Source organism: Talpa europaea (genome assembly GCF_964194135.1).
Source record: "Talpa europaea genome assembly, chromosome: 5".
NCBI classification, from domain to species: domain Eukaryota; kingdom Metazoa; phylum Chordata; class Mammalia; order Eulipotyphla; family Talpidae; genus Talpa; species Talpa europaea.
This window is the reverse complement of record NC_140071.1, coordinates 18,468,425-18,483,421: the sequence shown is the minus strand read 5'-3', so window position 1 is coordinate 18,483,421 and position 14,997 is coordinate 18,468,425. Positions and strand designations below refer to the sequence as shown.

General features: G+C 36.6%; 1 protein-coding gene across 1 annotated transcript in view; it reads left to right on the top strand.

The window, feature by feature from the left end:
- The window catches only part of CPLANE1 (ciliogenesis and planar polarity effector complex subunit 1), a 95,411-nt gene that overhangs the window by 71,308 nt on the left and 9,106 nt on the right, over positions 1–14,997 (top strand). The window contains exons 43-50 of the mRNA XM_084233903.1: positions 741–899; positions 5,392–5,422; positions 6,467–6,595; positions 9,050–9,215; positions 9,448–9,506; positions 9,917–10,084; positions 11,019–11,143; positions 13,581–13,643. Of these exons, the coding sequence (XP_084090029.1) occupies positions 741–899; positions 5,392–5,422; positions 6,467–6,595; positions 9,050–9,215; positions 9,448–9,506; positions 9,917–10,084; positions 11,019–11,143; positions 13,581–13,643 (900 nt within the window). The remainder of the gene's footprint in view (positions 1–740; positions 900–5,391; positions 5,423–6,466; positions 6,596–9,049; positions 9,216–9,447; positions 9,507–9,916; positions 10,085–11,018; positions 11,144–13,580; positions 13,644–14,997) is intronic.

Genomic DNA, 14,997 nt, shown 5'->3' with positions numbered 1-14,997 from the left:
ATTCAGCACCCATTTATGATAAAATCTCTTAACAAGATGGAAATAGAAGGAACCTACGTCAACATAATAAAGGCCACCTCTCACAAGCCTACAGCCATTATAATATAGATAATAAAACTTATATTGTATAATATAAATTCACATCTCTTACCTGCTTATAGCAAGACAGGGGTTTTGAGTTCTCAGACTAGACTTCTCCCATATACTGTCCAGGCAGATAAAAATCTTTGCTGCTTCTCCTGGGCAGACTTTTTTCTTATCCTTACTTTAAGGACAGAGCTGCCTGCAGTCATCTGGGCTATATGATGGTAGGTCCACTCCCCTCACTATAAGCTACAGAGACCACATCTCCTGTTCCACTGGGGATTATCTCAGTATCATTGCCTGCTTGTTACCTCGCTTAAAGTTCCTTTTGCTTTTCTGCCGTCAGGGAATTTCTTTATTTATAGCACTTGGGTTGTATAATATTCCTTTTCTTTTTTTAAATTTAGCATTTCTGTGTTCTTTGTAACAGGGCATGGACCTGCCTGTTTATCGCAGTTGACCATGTTTTCAGAAGGTGAAATAATTTAAAATTAATTTTACTATGGGAGAGTTTTGATTTTAAATATTCTATTAAATGTTTGCATTATAGAAGTTACAAATTTCTAATATAACTGTTGCCCTAGAAATTGTTAAAATCTTTCCATGTGACTTTTCTCTCTCTGTTTTCTTTTCATTTTAATATGTACTTTGGTTAGTGCATTTCCCAACTCACATGGATAAGCAAGATCAAAGTGATAAAGAAGAGACTTCAGAATTTTCAGTAACAGAAACTCAATCTAGTCAGAAAACATGTGTGTTTCCCTCTGCTGAGTCAGCTATCAACCTTTCCAGTGACCAAAATACAACTTCTCCTGGTATTTCTCTCCATTTTTTTCATCGATACACTTGTTTTTCAGTATAATGTTACCAAGAGTAATCATTGGGAATATAGTTATGAAGGATTTGTGAAGCCATCTTGCAATATTTATAAATTTCAGAGGACAGGAAATTAAAAATCATGCTATTCCCTTTATGTCTTCTTGTCACCTTCATAAGATGTACTGCGAGTACGTGTCATATGTCTGTGTAACTTATTAATCTTAACAGTAGTAACTAGAGTTACCTTAATAACTGATGTTTTATAAATAGCAAGAAATTCAAACTCTGCCAATGATGAGAACATTGAGTTTTAATTATGAAAGCGAAATAATGGCTATAATTTATTGAGCCTCTACCATGTTCAAGGTGTTCTATATACATCAGGTCAGGTTTAGGCCTGACCTGTGACTATAATCATTCCCATTTTACAGTTGACTAGCCTTAGACTTAGAAAAGTTGGTCACATTTCGCTCCATTTCTTTTGGTGCTGGCAATTAAATGTACTAGTCCTAATGAGTACATTTTGTCATACATATAATGGGGTGTAGTAAATACAACAGCAACTTAGAACTACTGACAGTGACTTTGAAAAAAAATTTTTTGCCCTCAGATATTGGCTATCGATAGTGGTGATTTATTGGATGTTTGCAATGTATTTTTATTACCATTACTAAAATAATATAGATGGTTTAAAGATGCTAGTTTTAAATTGCATTTCTGTTTGAGTAAAAAAAATGTTGAGAAGCTGGCTTTAAATCTTATAATTATCTTCTCTAAATTCTTTCTAGATTCCATTTACATTTTAGTAGTTGTCATATAGAATAATTATTTTTCTTCACAGAGTTCATGTGAAGATTTGAGTGTTGTATGTAAAGCATCTTGTTGAGAATGTTTCATTCCTGTTAGTTCTTGGTCACTGGTAACTTTCTTCTTCTCTTTTATGGGGAAGAATTGCCTAATAAAGTTAAACAGGATTATGAGGGTAGGGTGTAGACAGTTCTAATTGTATCTGAAAAGTTTAAGCTCCATTTTATACTTGGGAAATATGTTGAAGAATTCTGGGCAGAGAAATAAAATGAGTTTTTGAGGAAGACTGGCATGGAGGCATAGAGTTAGTGAGCTATTAAATTAAATTGACCTTTGAAATAATGAGGGCCTGGTCATGTTGTAGGAAAAGAAAAGAAAAAGGAGGCATTCTACAGAGGTAACTGATGGTACTCAAAATTACATAGAGAAAAGGGAAGGTGAAAACGAATGGCTATACTGTATCACCAGATACACATATGACTGACTGATGTCCTTTGAAACTAAACATCACAGTTTAAGGTGATGGTGGGGTACATGGGTGCCCATGTGTAGGACCCAGTTTTTCACAAAGTAGTAGAACTTTATGAGAGGTTTGGGCTTGAACAACAGATACAATAACATTTTACTTGATATAGTTAAGACTTAGGAAGTGCAACATTTTTCTGCAAGAAAGAAGGAAGGGAAAAAAATACCAAAAACTACCCTCTGAATAGTCACCATTAGAATCTACGGGGAGCCTCCTCAGTGCTGGAAATGGATGAGCAGATTCTGATGAAGGGATTTTCAAGAAAAAGTGAGAGACTAACAATATCACATGCTGATAAAAAGCCAAGAATACCAAGTTTTAAGGACTCTGGGGACTTACAATGTAATATCAGAAACAAGTAGGTCCCCCAATGCAGGTTAGAAACAGGTTAAAAGAAGCTATAAATTTAGACTACATAACAATTGTGACAGTAAAAGGAAATCGAAACGTGAGCTATAAGACAAGGGAAATAAAGACAAAGATGGGTCTACGTATGCACTCTTTAATGTTTAAAGGCAGAGGAAAAGAAAGTAATAGGAAAAGACAAATTGAAAGTATCAGGTTAAGGAGGTGATTCATTCAGGATTGTAAAAACTCTTAAATTAGGATGCACAAAAGAAAAAAAGGAGAAATCTCAATGGCATAACACAAATTTAAAATGAAACCAAATTAATACTTTTTTAAAGTACAGAATTTAGTTGCCCTAACATGTTTTCTTTTCCAAAGTTTATCTTGGGAAAGATGTATATTCTTTCTTTTGTACTGCTGAAAAATAGCTTTGATTTCCTTTTTAGAATTTGAGTACTATTTAGCACATTATTCTGAGTGTTCTAAATAATGTCACAGAATTTATTCACTGAGGATGGATTTCATTTTTGGTAATAGCCCTAAGTTATTTAGATGCATTTCTGGCAAATGAAGTAGATTATTAGGATAAGTTCATTGTTCAAAATTTTTTAAAAACGGAATTGTGGTTTTCAAGGAATGAAGCTGATATTATTTAGTAAATTGTGAAAGCATTCAAAAAATGGTTTTAAAATAGGGCCTCCCTGGTGGCGCAAGGGGTTAAGACACAACCTATGAAGGAAGCTATTTGCAGCCATAGCAGCACGAGTTTAATACCCGGCCAGGGAGATACCCACATGGTGCAGCAGACCTCTCCTGACTCGCCCACTGCTCCCCTCAGCAGTGTATTTCAGTCAGTCGGCTTGTTCTGCTCCCTACTCTGCCTCGGTGAATCATCTCACCTCCCACACCTCCGGCTTATACCCCAGTTCTTGTATGAATAAATAAATAAATCTTAAAAAATTAAATTAAAGTAAGATTAGTATTTTCCTGTATAACCAGTTTTAAAGGTTTCTATTTGAATATCATACTTTCTTTCTCTTTCTCTATTATAAAAGGATTTTCATTTCTTAGTTGTCATCAGACCTTTTATATCTATCTGTTTTAATCTATACTTACACCATTTTCAGTTTTTCTTTCAGTAGTTGAGGCTTTTTAAAAAAAGATTTATTGTATTTATTTATGCATACAAGAATTGTGATGTAGGCCAGAGGTGGGGTGTGTGTGAGAGGATTCGCCAGAGACAGTGGGGAGCAGACCAGGTAGATCTACTGAAATACACTGCTGAGGGGAGCAGTGGGCAAGATAGGAGAGGTCTGCTTCGCCATGGTGAGGCTTTTCTTAATATTTAAATGGCACAGGGGTAAAAAGACAGTGCTATCAAGCTATCGCCAGCCACTATGGCACAAATTGGCACAAGTTCGATCCTGGGCCAGCTGAGGAGCAACCCACATGGCGCAGCAGACCTTTCCTGCCTCGCCTGCCTACTGCTTCCCTCAGCAGTGTATTTCAGTAGATCTGCCTGGTCTGTTCCCCACTCTTCCTGTTGAATCATCTTACCCTCCCCGGCACCTCTGGCTTATACCCCAGTTCTTGTGTGCATAAATAAATCATTAAAAATATAGTTAAATTAGTTCATTGCTATTAAGAACTCACAAATTCCCAGATTCTGAAAATAATGTAAAATCCTTGGTTTGGGGATTAATAAATAAAGCAAAACAACATGTGCCTAAGAAAGCAAATTATTAATATTAAAAACATGTTAAGTATAAGTCTTAGGGAATGGGTGGATTTAACTTATGTATGAGATAAATCTAACTTATGTATGAGATAAAGCTTAACAAGGACATGTTTTTGTGATGAGATGTTAGAATACTTTTTCCTGAATTAACTCAATTTCCTATGAGGGTAAACATGATAGAAAATTGACTAGATGTGTGTTTTGCTATAAAGACATGTAGTTAATATTAGATAAGGCTTAAAATTATTTTTGGATCATACTTTACCTTCCAAGTAAAGGTTTCTTGCATTTAAATTAGATGTATTTCCAAATGTATTACTTAAAGATCATCAGAGGTTTGCTTTTGTTGTTGTTTTTAGTAAATTGCACTCTAGTATCTTAAACTATGTACTATGCAAAGCAAAGAAAGATTGTACTTTCTGAAGTATATATTTATATTTTTCTGTATAGATAAGTAATAGCCTTAAAATGTGGATAATATTCACTACTAAGTAGTATATTCAAGAGGAGTATGAATATGCTATATACATAATATATCTTTAAATGCTATTTGCAGCAACGTGGATGGAACTAGAAGGGATTATGTTCAGTGAAATAAGTCAGAAGGAAAAACAAAAATATCGGATGGTTTCACTTATAGCAGAAATATAGGGGAACCAAGTAAGACATCAGTATAAAAAATAGTAACAGTACAAAACACAACAAAACGAAAGCAGACAATTATAAATCAGAGACATCCTACAGAGGAGGAGGAGGGAGAGGGATCAGAGAGAGGGAGGGAGGAGCACAGGGGATTGAGGTGATGGTGCACCGGTGCACTGGGGAAGGAAACTATGAGGACTATACCGGGGTGGGTTGGGGGGGGAGCAAATCTTGTTTAAAAATGAACAATTATGTAAAAAATTAAATTAAAAAAGAAAAAAAAAACTCTTCAAGGAAAAAAAATAAAATTGGAGGTTTAGAAATATTTCAATTTCTGGTTATATAATTTATAAATCAAGTTAATAATTCAAACTAGAAAAACTAAGTCACCTGAAATTATTACTAATAATACTGTTTCTTTTTTTAGGTGTGAATAACAGTAGCAAGTTATTTGAGAGGTAAATATCTTTTTTTTTTAAAGATTTATTTGTTTGTTTTATTTATACATACAAGCACTGGGTACAATCAGAAGCGCGGGAGGGTGAGAGAATTCACCAGAGCCAGAGCGGGGAGCAGAGCAGGCAGAAGGACTGAAGTACACTGCTGAGGGGAGCAGCGGGCAGGAGAGGTCTGTGCGCCATGTGGGACCCTCATCTGGTGGCCGGGGAGCAGCCGGGGATCAAACCAGCACTGCAGAGGCTGCGGGCAGCTTCGCAACCCAGCGCTCAACCGCTGCGCCACCGGGGAGGCCCTAAATATCATTTTTTTAAAAAAAAGATTTATTTATTTATGTATACAAGAGCTGGGGTACAGGCCAGAGGTGTGGGAGGTGATGAGGATTCACCAGAGACCGAGTGGGAAACAGAACAGATTAAAGTACCCTGCTGAGGGGAGCAGCGGCAAGCCAGGAGAGGTCTGCTGCGCCATGTGAGTTGCTCTCTGGCAGTGGTTGCAGATTGCAGATAGCACCATTAAGTTGTGTCTTAACCCCTTGTGCCACCAGGGAGGCCCCTGAATGGTAACTATCTTAAGAATGTACAAATTACTTTAAGATGGATATGTATTATGTGTTCTGGAAATTGTTTTATATGTATGTGAATTTCTGCACTACATATTTTGCATCTTAAACGATGCAAATAAAAAATGCCCATTGGAATTGGAATATTTTAAGAAACTGAGGTTTGTAATATCCCTCACTGTTTCAGCATAGGTAATTAGAGTACAATAGATTTCATTTGCTACATTTCTTTTACTAGGAAGTACCTTTCAGCAGGCAGGACCTGTAGAGGTTTTCTCCTGGGCCTTATGTTTGCTTTTTTAAAAGCACGGATGAAATCACCCATTACTGATGATTTTTTTTTCCATGGCGGGATACTGGAGTTAAAAAAATAGAAGAATAATTTTTGTTAATCATTTATGCCCTTGGAGAGCATAGTTTTACATGTTCATATTTGCTTACTATAATTAAGTTATAGATACTGACATATTTCTTGAATTTGAAGTATTTCAGATCCTCTTCAGATGACTGGATTGACTGATATTGCAGACATTATTGATGATCTTATAACAAGAGATGGAGTTTCTAGTGAAGAGCTTGGTTTAACAGAACAACAAGCTAGGAGTATCTCCAGGTAATCAATGAATAATTCATTTGTAACCCATTTAAAATATTTATGGATCAAGAATATTCAACGCTGCCTATATTTTAATACATTTTTATGAAGCAAATTCAAAGCTTAGATTTCTTTTTCTTTGTAAATACATTTTGTGACATTTATGTGTCATTCTGCTTCCCTCCCTCAGTAGTATTTAGACTGGTTTATTTAACTACTGAAGCATAGCTATATCCTGTGTTTCCCAAATTCTCATCAATCTTAGTACAACATAGGTTTATTCTATTTTTTAGAAGAAGTAAATAATTTTGTTCATAGTACTTTGCCCCAAATATTAACCCTTATAATACCTTTGAAATAGTCTTTCCTTGAAACATTAGGATAAAATGTTTTTCCCTGTAACCTTTCCTGGGCCAAAACCTGGTTCCTGAGAGAATAAAGGCTGGCTCTCTTCTAATGCTTCACTGAAATGCACACTCTCTTGGCTAGTTTAGTTAAGATAATCACCCTGTGAATAGAAACTGAACTTAAAAGGTTGTTATTAGAAAATAATATAAAAAGAAAACTCAATTTCTTTTCAATTAGTGGAATTATCTACTGTTTATGACCTCATATTAAGATCATATTGTCCCTCCTTCCTTTTAAAACACATTTAGTTACCTACAATCACATATATAGGGATTTTCTTTTTTTTTTTTTAATTAAAGCTAATGATCATGTTACACATATCTCCTCAATAATGTATTAAATAAAGAACTAGAATAAAAATAAAATATTGCTTCTACTCTTGGATGGAAGTAGAACTATAAAAAAATAGTATAATGTAAGAGTGTGTTAGTGTGCTATGGTATCTAGGGATAAAAGAGACAAAGAAGACAGCTTTCCAGTTTGGGTATTTGAGCTGTTTATCAAAAGAGCAGTAGAGGGCCTCCCTGTGGCGCAGGCAGTTGAGCACAGTGCTGTGAGGCTGTCCGCAGCCTCTGCAGTGCCAGTTCAATCCCCGCTGGCTTCAGAGCAACCCACATGGTGACCTCTCTTGTCTTGCCCACTGCTTCCCTCAGAGTAGTATTTCAGTCAATCTGCCTGTTCTGTTCCCCACTCTGTCTCTGGTGACTCCTCTCACCCTCCCACACATCTGGCCTGTACCCCGGCTCTTGTATAAATAAAAAATAAATCTTTAAAAAAATAAAAGAGCACTATAAATTCATGGGCTTGTAAGTGAAGATAGAGATTTCTAGATAGAGAATGTTATGTAATTGTCAGTGGGGGCAGGGAGTTAGATATGACTGGAGATTATGCAGAAGAGTGTCTGGCGGATGTGCTGGTAACAAATGGGGAATTAGAGGCATTACTTTATCTGTAGGCAATAGATGGATTAAACTAGAAATGAGAGCCAATTAGAGGTCTTCAGTGGTCTAGAGATGAGGTGGCTCAGAATGGAGAATGTAGGGTAACCAGCATGGATAAACCTGGAGGCTGTCAGGAGGAAGTGAAAATTATTGGGTGACTGAATTGATGGTGACTTTTTCAGCAAGATAGAGAATGTACTTTTAGATATGTTGTAAAGTGTCAGGAGAATATTCAGTTGATAATATTTATTGGTATGTTAGCTTTAAAAAATGCAGGTGCTAAAATAAAATTTAAATGTGCTGGGGATTTATTTGGAGAAACTTCTAAAAGGGGAGAAAAAAGGAGGAACCAGGAAGATGCGGGGATCGCTGACTGACTGCAATGCCAGTGTAAGTCTGTCCCTGTATTGGGGGGAGTCCCAGGATTACCCCGAGTTTAGTGATTCATTAGCAGGACTGTGCAGGTCTTACCCTTCCTTATGAAGGAAAGAGGGGAGATGGCTGGGTAGGTAGAATCTCAGAATACAGTGTAGTTGTAAAAAAGTTTCAGCTCAAGCCAATCACCTATCAGAGAAGTCTTGTCTTGCAGGAATGGGCCAACCGCAGCATCCCTGCCACACTCAGTCACTAGCTTAGCCCAGCATTAGGAAGTACAGCACACAAATGTGAGTATCCAGAAGTGCAGCAGCTTGGAAGTTGTCTCTGTTTCATGTTTTAAAAGTGATTAAGATAATGTAAGAATAGATTATAGGTTTTTTTTTAAAAAGGGCCATAAAAAAACCTTTAAAGATACTGATATTGAGCAGAGAAGAAAGAAGGCAGTGTAGGAGACTACATAGTGTTTAGAGGAAAGACTCTGGTAAGAAAGTGTAAAATAGAAAGGAAAAGCCAATTATATTGACTGTTATTGAGAAGTCCAGTAGGAAGAATACTGAAGAGACCACTGGTACCTTTTTGAGTGCATTTTCAATGGATATTGGATCCAATTAACTAGAGATTAGAAATGTTATGCTACTTTTTGTGATGTGTCAAAATATTTCCAAATAAACAGTGTTTAGTTGTGATACTTCTTACCTCCGTGATGAATTCAAAATCACATGGTCCCGACTGTTAAATTTCTCAGGATTCAGCGTTCTTCTGGTAGACATCAACAAAGAACTGAGAAGCAGAGAAGAGAGATTCAAGTCTGGATGAAAAGAAAGCGAAAAGAAAGAATGGCAGAGTACTTACACCAGCTGGCAGAAAAGAGAGGGCAGGAACATGATCCTTTCTGTCCCAGGAACAATCCAGTAAGTCTGCATTTCATTTATTATTAATTTGGGTTTTATTTTAATTACATTCTTTAACATTTTTATGTTTTGTGCTGAAATAGGAAACACCATTAAATATGACACTGTTTTCTAAATAGCAAAATTATGTTTTAATTTCATATTAAAATTGATTAGTAGAATTTTCATGTTTTCCATGGGTCATAGTGGATTACTTGAACAATAATGAGCTAACTGCATATCTCTTGTGCAGTTTCACATGACTTCAAGAGAAATCAGGCTGAGACAAAAGCTGAAACATGAAAAAGACAGGTGAGTCTGGTGGCTTACCCTGAGCGTCCTCTCATCCATGGGGTAGACAATGCTGTAGGAATTCTGTGGGCTGCAGTAGACCTCTTGTCAGCAAATAAAAAATGCTGGGAGATAACTGCAAGGAAAATAATGAGCCTCCACTAGCCTTCTTAGGAGAGTTTATTCCATTCCATTTTTATGACTGATTTCTGCTGTTTGCCTCTTCCCAGTTCAGGTCTGTATGTGGATTTTGAAAATACCTTTGATAATACTCCCTAATAGTTTTCAGAAATGTGAAATTTGAATTTGCATTGCATTTGAAAAGCACTGAAAAAAACAAATGCTAGGTGGTCTTCAAACACTATGTTCCCTTTAGAAATATAAAACTGATAGTGACACTTACTAAGTGTTATTTAATTCTTTGTCTCAAGATTGCTACTCTCTGACCACTATAGTCGTCGAATCTCACAAGCATACAATCTAATGAATGAGCTTTTATCTGAATCAGTACAACTACCAGCAACGGCACAGAAACTGTTGCCTAATAAGTCCAAAACTGCAGAAATTTCCAGACAGCAACGTTCCCTCTCTCCAAGAAGGTAAAACAAGGTTTGGTATCTTATTTGGTAAGATGTCAAGTGTGATAAGAAGTAAAGTAATGCTTTCGTGACTCAAGTTCAATGTGCTTAAATCTACACTGTTTAGAATTATTATAACAAAGAAAAAAGTGACTCCATAATTATGTTATCTTTGTAAGTTTATAGAGTACTCAGGGAGAAAGACAAAATGGTTTTATACTTCTAAGCTATAATAGAGTGCACTTTAGCATACGTAGCCTAATTTTGATATCTGTTCAATTCTATTTTCTTCTTTTCTGCAGTTTGTATTAACATTTCTTTCTATAATTTGCCTCCTAACTGCTCTCCCGCTTCCTTCATTGGACTTCCCTCTTGCAGAAACAAGCTTACTCCTCTGCTATCCTTTTCCGCCTTGCCTAGTTATTGATGATTAAGTTGTAGACACTGCTTTATGTTTAAATTAATGACCTTCACTGCGTTTGGAGATAAGTTACTTAGGCATGAATTAATTGAACATAGATTGCTAAAGAAAAATGTAGCCAAGTATAAATTTTCTTATATATGTCTAACATACAAAATCATATTTATTGGTAATTGCATTAAGGTGACAATAAAGTGTTAAAAATTACTATTTTTGACAAAATAATGATTAAGATTATAAATATAAATCACACAAACATACATAAATAACTGCCAATTATATGGAAAATTTGAAATGAATAGAGAGAGAACCAAATATAATTTCTTTGGGGAAAAAGGATTCAAGTTCGATATATGAGATGTGAAGAACAGTTTGCTAGGTGTTATTATACACTAAATGTATACTAAGTCTGAGGTACAAATAAGCCATTTCAAGTATTTTATCAATCCCAGCTAGAATTTGGACTTTTTGAAATATAGTTTATCACTGATAAGGGATTCTAGGAATATAACAATTATGTGATTTCTACTTTAGAGAGAATCAACATGTTCACAATTTTCCAATGAATCGACATGGAAAAGTCAGATGTATAGTTAAACCAAGTTACGCCCAAAAGGGAAAAACTCTTGGGCAACCTCAAAGCTCACCTTGGCCACGTGGTAAGACTAAGTTTTTTTATCTTGTGTAATTAGAACCCATTCCTTCTTGTCTCCAAAGTTGTGTTTTCATTAGTAAAAACTAATCTTAGTGAAAAACAGTTCTCATTTCATAGACATGGTGGGATTTTGTTTGTTTTGAAATAATAATACCCTAGGAATATTTGGCCTTGTAGAATAAAATTTGAACAGTCACTGAATTAGATATGACTTATTTGGGAGTTTGTATCTTTTATGTGTCTGCCTAAAGATGTAGGCCGTTTTACAGACCAAAATTTTACAGACCAAATGCTTCAGGATGGGTATATCATAGAAGCAGAATGCTAAGAGGCTGAAAGTGAAGTAATGTCATAGTTTTACCCTTTAAATATCTTTTTCCACATTTGAAGGTAAGTTTTAACTAAAATATACTTATTTGTAAGATAGGAAAGATGATTACATATTAAAATATATAATCAGGCCTCCCCGGTGGCGCAGCGGTTGAGCGCTGGGTTGCGAAGCTGCCCGCAGCCTCTGCGGCGCCGGTTCGATCCCCGGCTGCTCCCCGGCCACCAGAGGAGGGTCCCACATGGCGCACAGACCTCTCCTGCCGCCCGCTGCTCCCCTCAGCAGTGTGCTTCGGTCCTTCTGCCTGTTCTGCTCCCCGCTCTGGCTCTGGTGAATTCTCTCACCCTCCCGCGCTTCTGACTGTACCCAGTGCATGTATAAACAAAAAACCAAAACAAATAAATAAATAAAAAACATGCCTCTATTAAAAAATAAAAAAGAATTGTTTACTTGGCAATTCCTTTAAAAAAAAAATAAAATATATAATCATAGCTAACATGTAATATAAGCCTACTGAAAAATATTTATTGGGAATTTATTTATGAAGGGTTTCTGAAGCCACTTTGCAATATGTGTAAATTTTAGGCTAAAGTAAGTAAAAAATTGTGTCATTCACCCTCTTATAAAATAAACGAAAAATTCATAAACTGGGGCTAATACTTAATTGCATTGTTCTTGGGATGTCAGAGAAAAATGGTAGCAATAATGGCTAAAACAGTTAAAAGTTATATTTTGTCCTCAGAACCCTCAATCATAAGTTTATGCCACTTTGAAGTACAACTGCAGCGGGTATTATGTTGTAGTTACTTGTAAAACTTACAGTCCATGCTAGACTAAATTTTTTGAGGGTAGCAACACTTCTTTATCTTGCATTACCACTCACATGGAACAAATGAAACTCTAAATAATAGGATAAAATAAAAACATAACTTTTAGCCAAAATAACTAAACCAATTATTGTCCAAGTATATTAATGGGCAGGTATTGTAGTATTTATTCTGTGTCAGAGAATACCACCACATGCTGAACTATTATCCTAGCTAGTCTGTCATTTAGATTCCCCAGACATTTAAGGCAAAATAAGAGACACGGCAAAGAATTGTGAACACTGTCTTCTCTGACTAGACAGCATGCTGCTCATGTGGCCCTACCATATTCAGCACCCAGGCATTACACCTGACTATATTCAGAGGCTTTAGGCTCCCCAATATTGTGAGATAGTGGGCGAGAAATTCAGGCATAAGTGATCCCAGTCTCTTCCATAAGTTCCAAGCCACCCTGGGGGCAAGTTCTGTCATAATGTCATAATGTGGAGGACCCATCAAGATCTTAAAGCTCACTGCAGTTCATTTGTCAAAGAAGAGTTTTTCTGAAGATTTACTTGGAGTTGACTGTGTTGCTGTTTATCTTGTAAAGCAATATGTAATTTCTAATTTCTTCAGCCTGCTTGCATACTTAATGCTTTCGGCATCTTACACCCCTCCCCTACCCCTCCCAGCTACCACCTTTTTTTGTTGCCTGTTTTGTATTTGCTCTACCAAAAATAGTATAGAGACTATATAGTAAATAACTGAGAGGCATGGTAACCATGAAAAAAAGAAGGACCAGCCTTTAGAGTCTTCTGTTCTTAGGTCTTTATGCCAGGTCTGCTGCTTGCTTTGTGCTTTCAGATATATTACTTTAAACCTGCCTCAGAGAGATGATGAGGATTAAGGTAAAGCATTTTGTATGATAGGAACAGTAAATGGCTGCTGTTAATCCTGGAGTTTAAGAGACTCCAGGTATTTGTTAATCATTCTCCTGCAAAAAATAACTTGCTATTCTGTGTAGGTGCTTATTTCTTAATAGGCTTGTATGCATGACTTTTCCAGTTGCCAGAGGTATTGTCAAGGCACATTTGCCAGTTGAAAAAGGACCTTGGTTGTTCTATAAGAATTACAAGCATTAGAATTTTCCATTCCTTCATCTGCACTTTTGTTTTGTTTTCTTAGTTCAATTCAGCCACCATTTTTATGACCCCTGCTAATCAGAACAAAGTTTTTGTCTTCATAGAAGTTATGACATATAAAACACCTTGTATGGGAAGTTAAAGACAGTGTGCCTCTCTTCACAGGAACTGCCACTTTCGCCATACCAAAAAAAGCTGGTGGAGCCAAAGTGTCTACCTTCCAAAAAGGTAAGGGATAAATAATGGAAAGTTCGTGGCACAATGCTAAATTTTTAAAAATCATAAATATTAGACATTTTAAATATAGATTTCAGAATGAAGATTGTGTGGTGTGGTTCAGAGAAAAAGCTGTGGAATTCACTTGTTTGAGCTCCTAGTTCACCACTGACTTGACACCTCAGGCAAATTCCTAATGCACTTATGTAAGCTTCAATTTTCTCACTTCAAAATACATATTTTAATAGTGAGAATGTATGTAATGAGCTTTGCATGCTGCTGAACATAAAAATAAATACTCAGAATCAGTCACAGAGCACATAGTCAATAAGTTTGGGGATTTTAGGCCCAGTTTTGCCTTATGTTAGAAGAGTTGAGAAGAGGCACGGCACATTGAGTCTTGTAATGTTAATTCCCAGTCCCTCCCTCCAGTCTCTCACTGACCCCACGCTACTCTTCACAGTTTAAAAACGACTTACAGATTCATTCTCCTACTAGCTCCTTATAGCAACCATGATAGTCAGGACAACTACTAGCCCTGCCTTACAGCTGAAGAAACTGAGGCTTAGAGAAGTTAAGTGACTACTTAGAATAATAAAAATTATAGCCAACTGCTATGGAGAACTTTCCCGATCCAAAGTATTATCTTAATACTTTATATTCACGATCGCACTTAATCCTTACATGAACCCAGTAAAACCTGTGGCATTATCCCAATTTGCAGAAAAGAAGGAAATTTGGCAGGGATGATTATAACTTATATGTACTATAAAAATGATGAGAAATGTGGATTAGGCTAGTGATGCTATTATGCCTCTCCCTCCACTGCTGCCTCCTGTCTAAAGAGTCCTCTTTCAGTTCACCACATCTCTCTTCAGCCCTGTCTACTCTGCTATAAAACGTCTCTATAAAGTTTCAATGTCAGTGGCTATATCTTCTAGAAATTCTACTTGGTTCTTTTTCCATTCTTTTCCCTATGCATGCATCAAACCGATAGTTTATTAGGATCAGTTTTAGTCTTATTTTATTTTATTTTTTTAAAGATCTGGACTCAAGCCCAGCTCTCTTCTTCCATTTTTTTTTTTTTTAAGATTTATTTATTTATTTATACAAGCACTGGGTTATAGTCAGAAGCGCGGGAGGGTGAGAGAATTCACCAGAGCCAGAGCGGGGAGCAGAGCAGGAAGAAGGACCGAAGTACACTGCTGAGGGGAGCAGCGGGCGGCAGGAGAGGTCTGCACGCCATGCAGGACCCTCCTCCGGTGGCCGGGGAGCAGCCAGGAATCGAACCAGTACTGCAGAAGTTGCAGGCAGCTTCACAACCCAGCGCTCAACCGCTGCACCACCGAAGAGGTCCTCAGTTTTA